Raw genomic sequence first — 10,692 nt, 5'->3', positions numbered from 1 at the left:
TGTTATACCCGTGTATTTGTAACTTGTAAAATTTCTTTATACAGTTTCGAAATGTATTATACGTATTATAAAGTTATATTATCGTTAAGAGATTTGTATATGTGTTTATAAATGCTAATCAGAATAAGTAAGTATTATTTATTACAATTAAATAAAACAGGGAAACAATAAATATAGGAATTAAGAATGCATTAAATGGCAATAAATAGTATTATTCTTAACAAATAAAATAATTTGTAAGAGTTTTTTTGCATTTTAAGCCTCCTGAAAATCAATTCAACTTTCCTATTTAGTTAAGTTAATTAATATTAGATTAAAGATTAATCTTGCCGCAATTATTTTAAGAAAATGCAGATGCATTTTGCAATTGCATTATAATTGTGATCGTGATGTTATTCATATATTCGTAGAATTGCGAGGAATATTACAACTATAAACAATTCTTAAGAAAATTAGGTCACTAATGATTGAATTAAAAGTTGCCCATACCCATACATATATACGATATGCATATACTGTTGCGACATAATTAACGACATAAATTTCATAACAATGTGATGATAAGATATATATATACAATCATTGATCATCGTATAATACAGTGCACTTTTGATCATGGTCGAGTTCAGTTCGTTTTTGGAGACGTCAGTACAAAGTAAATTTCGCCGTATATTTATTATGTATTTATACCTTTCAAATAATTATTAATATAATTTATTATATTATTTTAATAACTAATCAGTTCAAATATTAATTTAGATAATTCTAAATATTGCCAACTTTCATTTTCTTGGTTGTTACATACTGTTCAGTAAATTGTAATACAATCCGTGAAACAGAATTCTTGTCAGTTATGTTATGATTTGCGTTTATGATTGACGTTATATAAATATTATAATTATAACTATATTATCTTTTTGTACAATGTAAAAAATTTTGTGTTTATAATCAAGGAGCACGATACATCAATTAAAAATGACAGTGATCAATATGTATGAGAAAATTACTTTGTGTCTTTGGATCTTATTTGTGATTGCCCGTTCGGAAGAAGTTTCTACTGCTAAAAATGTGGAAACTGCAGATTTCTCAAATTTAAGGTAAATAATATTTATATATTTATTTATTAATTAAAGTAAAAAAGTAAAATAATTAGTAAAGCAGAAAAAATTCTGAACCTCTTTTTGAAGAAGACTATGATTTTTTTTCAATTTTATATAAAGAAAGTTTAATTTTAGAAAGTATATAAATATATAAAGTTTACTAACGATAAGTAACAGCATTTATATTAAAAAATTAAATAATATTTATATACTTTAAGAGAAACAATATGTATAAACAATAGTAGTGTATATGGATAAGACCAAAGTAAAATAATTCATGAAAAAACACATGTATATTATAACTTTATCATTACATTAGATCTGAAGGGATTAATGTAATACAGAGTAATTAATTGAAATTAAAAATTTCATAAAAATCCGAAATTTATCGAAAACAACGTTACAATTATCTTATCTACAATAAAGTATCTTTTTCCATATTAATATAAAACACATCATTATTCTTTTATTTTAATTTAACATAATATGATCTTTTTGAAGCTTTATTTAACTCGAATAACCGTATTCGAATTGCGAACGTAAAAGTATGTTAATCGTAATTGCACAATTGTTTGTCAGCATAATTATTAATGTCAATCATATTACGTTTCGTACACACAATAACCTGCCTTTGTCACAATAAACTGCTGAATTGAGAATTTTGAATCTAGAATTATCAGATTGCCTGGCAACATCGATGTAAGATGTATAGATAAATTAAATGTAAAATGAAAAAATCTATTTCAAATAAAAAATAATTTTGATTTTGATTTGAATAAATTATTCAAACAATTTAAAATTGTTATCAATTTTATTAATGTACATTCTAATTTATATAATTGTCAAACTGTGTGTACATAAAACGTATTCATCAAATTAGCAAGTTCTTTCTGCACAAATATTTTATTACTTTTAGATTATCAACAGTTCTACCCTATCCATCACTATACAATGACGAACATCTTATAAAAGATAATTCAAAGAGATCGCTCATTTTATTAATGCCACTATCACAAACACGAAATGAACATGAAAAACCAAAGGAAACAATCCAAAAGACAAAACGTTGCGGTACACAACATCGAAAAAATAGATTTTTGTTATTATCGACAAAGGAAGATAGTAATAAAAGAAGATCCACTGATAAAAATATCAACGTGGGAATCTCTAAGCAAAACTCAGATGACCATATCATAAAAAACGCAAAATACTCGCAGAAAAAATCGCCAGCGTCAAAAAGAATGATAGCTGAAACACTTGAGGATGAAATGATTCTGCGAGCTCTCAAAGACAATTTAAATGCGGAGGATGTAATTATAAATTTAAAGTCTCAAGAAAAGACAAAGAAATGTAATACAGAAAAATATATTTGCCATTGCAAAGAAGAGAATTGTTTCTCGAGTTCATCAAAGAAAAGTTCTTCAGGAATGTTAGATTCCTCCAGAATAGACAAACCTGAAAAGACAAATTATCGAAAACTAATAAAATATGAAAACGCCAAACCAGATATCTTACAACAAAAATCGCCAATATTATACCACGAAAGTCTTCATGAATTGCCTCTACCTAATCTGATCGATCATTTCTCAATACCTTATCAAGAGAGATTAAACATTCCCCCTGTCCCAGTTCTATATAGAATAATACCAAATGTTTCACCTCACATGGTTGAAAATGAAAGAAAATATATTAATGTCCCATTTGAGGACAGATCAAATTATTTAGTCGGAAGTAACCAATATCAACCGATTATTCGTGAAAAACCGTGCATTTGCTCACTTATAACTGAAAGACATCAAGATGAAAGTTCTATGTCAGTTACTTCACCTTCGACAAACTACGTTGACGCATCCACTATTACGGAAACGACAAATAATCTTGAGTCAAATAATCTGATTGGTGAAACTGAAGAAGATCAAGAACATTTTCCTAAATTGACTACAGAAGCTTCGAATGTAGATTCATCAGCGAATTCAGAAACAGAAACTAATTTACAATTGAATTATTATTCGACTGATGTAACTGAAGAAAGTAATACTATAAGTTCTTTTAATTTAAATAAAGTCACGCCCAAATCTCAAGATTTTACAGAACAAACCGAAAGAAATCCAGATAATAATCTCTCTAAGCTAATGACATATTCGACAGATTATGTTGATATAAACAGCACACCATCCTTCGTCTATGACGGAACGAATGATGGAAAACTTATAAACATGGAAGAATGCATACAGCTATTTGGTCGCGATGTATGCGTACTTAGTGCGACGTCACTAAAAATGCTTGCTAAACAAGTGCAAGAAAATAATCTTAACAAGTATTCTACGATTAGAATTCCGGAATATATTACACAAATGTCAGCTAGAAAAGAAACAACGTTGAACAACATTGATTACTCAGACAAAATCAAAACAACTGACCCATACTTTACATCGGAGTCGTCCACTAACGAAATCAATAAATCAAATTTTAATTTAAATAAATATATTGAATCAACAAGTGCAAAATCAAATGCTAATGTTGATGAAGCTTCTCTACGTGAATTTTATCAATATCCAAAATCTATCGAACAAATTTCTAAGCCAGATGTTAACTACGATAAAAATAAATCATTTAGTACTATAAAAAATATACATACTCCAATGAAAAAATTGACGGATCCAATAGCTGATAAGATCGCGAAGACAGAAAGAAATAAATTGTTAGGAAAGAGTAAAAGTCATACAACTAAATTATTGTTAAATCCAAATGATGAGGAAATAGCAAGTTCAACTTCAGGTGAGAAATTCCTTTATTCTACTCCTTCATATAAATCTAGCAGTGATGAAGAAGTAAACAATTTGAAGATTAATCAACAGAATCAGATAACAAATACAAATTCCAATTCAAATACTTCTCCTAAAGAAGAAACAACAGTTATTAGTTACGATTCTAAAACCGGATATAATTCTAAAGAGCAAAATAGAAACTACTTAAAAGAATCAAATACGGATTCTGAAAAGAAGATCCCTCAAGAACATTTTAAAGAAAAGACTACCACTAGTTCTAATTCCATAACCGGATATAATTTTGAAAAGGAAACAAAAAAGGAAATAATAGGAATAGAAGCCAGCGTTCATCCGGGAGAGATTTCTCAAGAACAATCAACAACGACACAATATTTCGATGATAAAAAATCAAGTAATTTAAACCACGAAGAAAATACCACCAACAATCTCGAAGCACCCATCGATTCTTCAACGAGCAGATTACCATTTTGTGATAATACGTTGCTTTTAAATTCCATCAGGAAGGTCATAAATGATTTTGCATTGGATGCTCGCTTAACTAGAACAAAAGATTTTGATGAAAGCATTCTTCAAACGCAAGGTAAAAATTTACTGCCAGAAATTCTGCAAGTTCCGAATCTGAAGAATATCTTGTCGATGCCGCAGATAGAGAATACGATCGTAGAAAAAGTAAAAGAAGTTTTGTCTTATGTCACAGCTATTCCCAAAAAAGATTTCACAAACGATTGGTCACATGGTGTGATCAAAAACACTTTACACAGCATATTGAATGCTCTCTCTGGTTTTCATCACAAGCTCCCACCAATGACACTCGAAGAGCATCAATTCAAAGACGGACAATGGAAGACCAATTTAGTGACTTTAGCACCAATTTCAGATCAAAAGTTGTCGGAAGGAACACCGGAAAACTTGCGGGAGAGTATCAAATATCTTCTAAGTTCTCCGGCAATCGCGTCGCAAACAGATCAGCCTATCGTGCGGAATATGATTGTGCAAAGCGTGAAGAATAGTTTAACCAACGATGGAGATGATAAAATGGAATCGATAATTCATGCACTAAATGATGTTCTCCAGATGTTAAAAAATTCAAAAGATATTAATGCATTAGAAAAAAGCAATGAAGTTATTAGTGACGAAGAAGATACGGACATGACTTTCTCACAAGAAATTCCAACAAATAATTATAAAATAGGAAAAAGTGTTGATAATTCAACATTAAATAACAAACAGAATCTCGACATCAAAGAAGATAAAATGGACAATAAGAAAATGCAGATCACAGACTATCAGAAAGCTAAGACATTAGAAAACAACGCAAATATATTAACTACTTCTGAATTTCCGCATTTATTACAATTATCTGGAGAAGAAGAAGAAACAACAAATAAAGTCATTGCTAAAATAAATGAAAATATTAAAGATTTTGGACAAATAAAGAAGATAGATGTGCAAGATAATCCAGAAAAGAAATTAGTTGAACCACTGCAACCTAAAATAACTTATCACAAAGCTATTTTACAAAATAATCCTAGCATATTAGAGACTCTTGAACCAGATTCAACAAAAGCTGAACAATACATAAAAAGCCATCACATCGATGAAGAAAGTGTTAAAGATACAGTAACAATGAAAAATTTTATACAAGAAACTTCACCTAATTACGCACAAGTATCAGATGGCATAATTTTAGAAAATACTGCAAGTACTAAGGACATTGGAGAGGAAGTAAAACATGCATTAAATGAAAAAACATCGACCACTTCAACTGAGATTGATCCATTAATAATATTAGAAAGAATTAAGTTTAATTTGCCACCAACAAAGTATTATTCGCCAGAGACTTTAAAATATGGGACAAATCATCGTATTGATGATAAAAATGTTGAAATTACGACAGCATCCAAAAACTTTATGCAAGAAACTTCATCCAATTATGCACAGGTGTCGGACGGTGTGATTTTAGAAAATACAGCAGAAATTAAAGATGACGGAAAAATGGAATATCCATTAACTACTACATCTGGTAATTTAATTTCATCCACAAATGTAGAACATAGAGATTATAAACCCAACATTATTTCAACAGGAAATGTTTTAGAATCGCAACAGAATTCACAGCAGAATTTCACCGATGATAACATTATTAAAATCCACGAAGTTACTACGGAGATTCAACGAACTTATGCAAAAACTACGTACTTCAAAGCAGGGCTTTCGAGTGACGATAGCTCAAGAATCAGTTCGCCCTCGTTAACTTGTGAAACTACAGACATACGAGTAAATAACAACGATAATGGTGATAGCGATAACGATAACAACAATCTAATTGGCAACAAAATAAATAATATTGATAATGTCATAAAAGCGAAAGAAATAATTGTTTCTTCTTCCAAATCAGCTGCTAAAAATGATATCGATCCTCCTCAGCTATTTCCTTCGTCAATTGTTCCCGATGATATCTCGGAACTTCAGAGATCGCAACTTTATTACACCAGTGACGGCATGAAATTACCGCTGGAGATAAAAAAATTAGAAGATGGTTCTTATGCATTATCGATCTCCAAAAATATATGCGAGCAGATTCTGACAAGAAAATGTCCCTGCTGCGTGCCGCTGCAAGGATACGTAGTTCGATCATTAAAAAATCATCAACAAGAAGATATGCATGCGATGACTTTAACGACTACGGAAAAGAAAAATCAAGAAGATATGTATGTAAATAACATTAAAAGAGATAGTCAATCGGTTCAACCATTTAATACATTGATAACGAGGAGAAGCGCCTTGAAGACGCAAAAATCAAAAGAAGAAGAAAAGATAAACGCACACCATCCATTGAATCAAAATGACAATAATCTGGCAATCATTTCGATGCCCGTCATTGATTTCGCAAAAAAATACAATCTATTGCTCGATTTCAATGAAAAAAGAATACTATTTAACGAAGTCGGATTGCAAAACAAAATGCAAAATTATGATAAGTTATTAATGAAATCAGGAACAGTATCTGAATACGATCAGTCAGAGAAAACAAATCTCAATAATTATCCTAATAATGAGAAAAATAGATTAGTGGGTGAAAATAATGACGCAATTGATAAAGTTCAAGATTTGATAAATGTTCGCGAAAAAAAGGATATTCCAAATATAAATTCCCCGATACTTCCAATTACTAACAAAATTTTTAACTTGGGAAAGAATTCTGAAGAATTTGAAATACAAAAGGTAAATGCAGAAATGAATCGATCGGAAATAGGTCAAGGTTCAAAATTACGTGAAACCGCAAACGATGTTCAAAAAATAAATCTTGTACAAAAGATAAATTTCGAAGATCGAGAAAAAACCAATCCTGTTCTTGAAGGAATTAATATTTCTGGAAGGTCAAAAATAAGCAAAGAAGAAATGAAATGGAACAAATTATCGGACATTGCAGAAGGTAATTACCATATATAACTCGCAATAATAATTTTAAGATAAAAAGATATGAGAAAATAACAGAAATAACTTTGTTTTAGGAAATACTAATAAGGTTTTCCGTAAAAAGGAAAATAGGGAGCATGAAGCAACGGAATTGACCGACAATAAATATAACGTTTCAGAAATTAAAAATTTTAAAGAAAATATTGGAAAGACGGCCAGATATCAACGAAATACAAATGACGTTGCAAATAAAGGAACAGAACTAGTAAAATCTATGCTTTATTGGCTCAAAGGTCTTTTCGTAAATAAGCAGTAAATAGTAAAGAATGACCTTTAATATATGTATAAAACACTTCATTATTATTAAAATATTCTTTATGTATGTATATAATATTTTTAATAATTCTTATAAATTGTATAACATTCAACTTCATCTTTTTGTTGCTATGTTTCATAATTTGCAATAATTAAAATAAGTTATTGTATTATTAAATATTATTAATCAAATAAAATGTAATAATAATTCTTACTTTTTTATTTCTCTTTTACCTAAATATAATCAAAACCTTATTAAATATATCAAAATTATGTGTCTTTTGATTATTATACGATGATTCTATACCAACACTGACGAGATATTAAATTATTAAAGACTATCAATCCTGGGCAAATTATCGAGACACTATCAATGGGGCTGATCAGTCGAGGCCCGGAGATAATTAAAGATTATCGATATTATCGACTGTAGATTTTTTGATTATATTAACAAATATATCTGAATAATTAGTTAATATTAAGTTCGTAATGTATTGACGTACATATATTCATCAAAATTAATATACACATATCATAAATAAAAATGCATAATAGTTATCGATCGATGGATAATCAAATCCGGATGATAACAATAAAATTGTAGTTTGTAATTAAAATTTAATATCGGAATAAAAATTAATATTATTTTATGAGTTATTAGCTACTTACATTTTAACAGTCACGTAACTTCCATAAGATTGTCTTCAATAGAATTCAAGTAATGTTTTATCGAACCAAATCATATAAGCAATAACAAATCACAAATTTTATAACAGACATGACTCATATATTGTTGTTTTAAAAGAATCCTCATTTCTTCAAATATAAAAATAATTTATATCGGGTGTGAGAATGACGTAATCGACGTAATCTACTAACCTGGCAACATAACCTTGAAGACTTTAATGAGTCAGGACAGTCAGGCAGTCAGGCAATAGGTTATGTCGATCAAATACCGAATGCTTTGACGTTTCTGTCGACGCGATTCGGACATGGGTTTGTTTGGAAAGTCGCAGGAAAAGAATCCTAAAGAAATGGTGAGTTGCTTTAAAATATTTTTTTTTACTCTCATTTATTGGCGTTAATTATATATTATAGGTTCAAGAATGGACTCACAAATTGAGGAAGGAAGGTTATCAGCTTGACAGGCAGGTTAGAGGTAAGATATGTAGAAAAATTTCTTAGAAAAGTTTTTAAAATCGAAAAATAAAATCGCAATTAATCAGCAAAAAATCTTAATATGAAATCTTAATATTAAAATCTTAATCTTAATTTTAGAAACTTGAAACATTAAATTAGATATATCAGGCACGGAAATATTGAGATTTTAATTTTTACATTAGATAAAAATCTATCAAATCTAAGAAAAATATGATTTTAGAAAGATTCTTAATATTTGTTTAGAATCTTTAGAATTCTTGAAATTAATCTAGGCTTTTTCCTTTTACATGATTCTCTTTTTATTGATTCCTAAATATTATTCGTATAAATGTTGCTTTTTTGTTTAGCAATTCAGAGAGAGGAAGAGAAAGTTAAACGTTCCCTAAAGGAAGCAGCAAAAAAAGGAGATAAAGATGTATGTAAAATCCTCGCAAAAGAGATTATAAGGGCACGTAAAGCTTGCAATAAGATTTATACTTCCAAAGCACACTTGAATTCTGTATCGTTACAAATGAAAAATCAATTAGCAACAATCAGAGTTGCCGGTTCGGTCTCTAAATCTACAGAAGTGATGCAAGCAATGCAGTCTTTAATAAGAGTACCCGAAGTAGCCGCAACCATGAGAGAAATGTCAAAGGAGATGATGAAAGCAGGTATTATCGAGGAAATGTTAGACGAAACGATGGATTCTATTGAGGATTCTGAGGATATGGAGGATGAAGCTGATGAAGAAGTTGATAAGGTAGATCGTTATTAGTAATACTATTAGTGAATAATAAAGTGAAATACATTAGAAAAAAAAAACAATTCAGAACTTTTCAACTTATTTTTTATTAAGGAATAACGCTATGTAGTTAGTAGATGCTCTATTTTATTACGTATTTTATGCATGATGCATTAGAAATACTTAAAAAGATTGTAACAAATAATTTTTAGAAATTTTTCATTAAACTCAATATATACAAATGATCACTATAAGATAAAATTCCTTTATATTCTCTCTCAGATTTTATGGGAAGTGACAGCTGGCCAATTGGGCACAGCTCCCGCGGTTGTAACAGAAAATCCTGGAATTCCTTCTACCTCTGCAGAAGAAGAAACAGAAGAAGATGACAAAGAACTTGAAGAGATGAAGAACCGATTGCAAACTCTTCGCAGTTAGATGAATGATTAAAGAATGTTTGTATCATACAAATGTCAGGGAAATAAGTATCTTAATAATAACATTTATTAAATAAATAACACAAGTTATAAATAGTAGCACTTGCCTATTTATCATAATGTTATTTTGCTATTTAATGTAAATATTGTATTATCATATTGTAGGTACTGTCGCTTTATAGAATAAGCATTTTAAGCACTGTATATCTTTACATTCATTGTTCAATAATAATTTTCTTTAGACTTACAATTATGAATTATTATGAAGAGAAATTATGTAGATTAAATTAAAGTTAAACGTAAATTATATATGATACATATTGCTAAAAAATTTTAAAAATCAAAATTAAGGAAAAATTACAAGACAGAGTAATTGAAATTAAGCTTTTAGATAATCTAACTTTTCTCATCTTTTATATTTTGTTATAATATGTTCAAATTTATAAGTATAATAGAAAAACTTAGAATTTGGGTCTTAACATTTACAATCTTTTATTTTTTAGTTTGCGATTTATTTTGATATTTGCTTTAAATTTTCAAGTTATTTATGAGTTAGAATGGAAGAAAACATACAGCTGCAGCAAAGCAAACTCAAGCTATCTATACAGTATTGATGATTATTAATTACTGTTAATTATTTAAACAATTTGAAATATAATGTTGAAACTTTAACAACTTTATAGTGAGATAAATTTTATGTTGAATAATATTGTTAACAAATAAACTGTAATATAATATTAATATTA

General features: G+C 28.9%; 2 protein-coding genes across 2 annotated transcripts; both read left to right on the top strand.

The window, feature by feature from the left end:
• Positions 1-1,319: 1,319 nt before the first annotated feature.
• On the top strand, positions 1,320-8,371 carry LOC139808332 (uncharacterized). The gene is made up of 2 exons (XM_071770200.1): positions 1,320-7,325; positions 7,405-8,371. Exons 1-2 carry the CDS (start codon positions 2,102-2,104, stop codon positions 7,623-7,625), a joined length of 5,445 nt encoding a protein of 1,814 aa, XP_071626301.1. The 5' UTR covers positions 1,320-2,101; the 3' UTR covers positions 7,626-8,371.
• A 134-nt stretch (positions 8,372-8,505) lies between these two features.
• Vps24 (vacuolar protein sorting 24) lies at positions 8,506-10,689 on the top strand. The gene is made up of 4 exons (XM_071770214.1): positions 8,506-8,661; positions 8,723-8,783; positions 9,133-9,527; positions 9,792-10,689. Exons 1-4 carry the CDS (start codon positions 8,617-8,619, stop codon positions 9,945-9,947), a joined length of 657 nt encoding a protein of 218 aa, XP_071626315.1. The 5' UTR covers positions 8,506-8,616; the 3' UTR covers positions 9,948-10,689.
• Positions 10,690-10,692: the final 3 nt, after the last annotated feature.

Source organism: Temnothorax longispinosus, chromosome 2 (genome assembly GCF_030848805.1).
Source record: "Temnothorax longispinosus isolate EJ_2023e chromosome 2, Tlon_JGU_v1, whole genome shotgun sequence".
Taxonomy (NCBI): Eukaryota; Metazoa; Arthropoda; class Insecta; order Hymenoptera; family Formicidae; genus Temnothorax; species Temnothorax longispinosus.
Note: the sequence above shows the minus strand (reverse complement) of the source record. Positions and strands in the feature narration are given on the sequence as shown.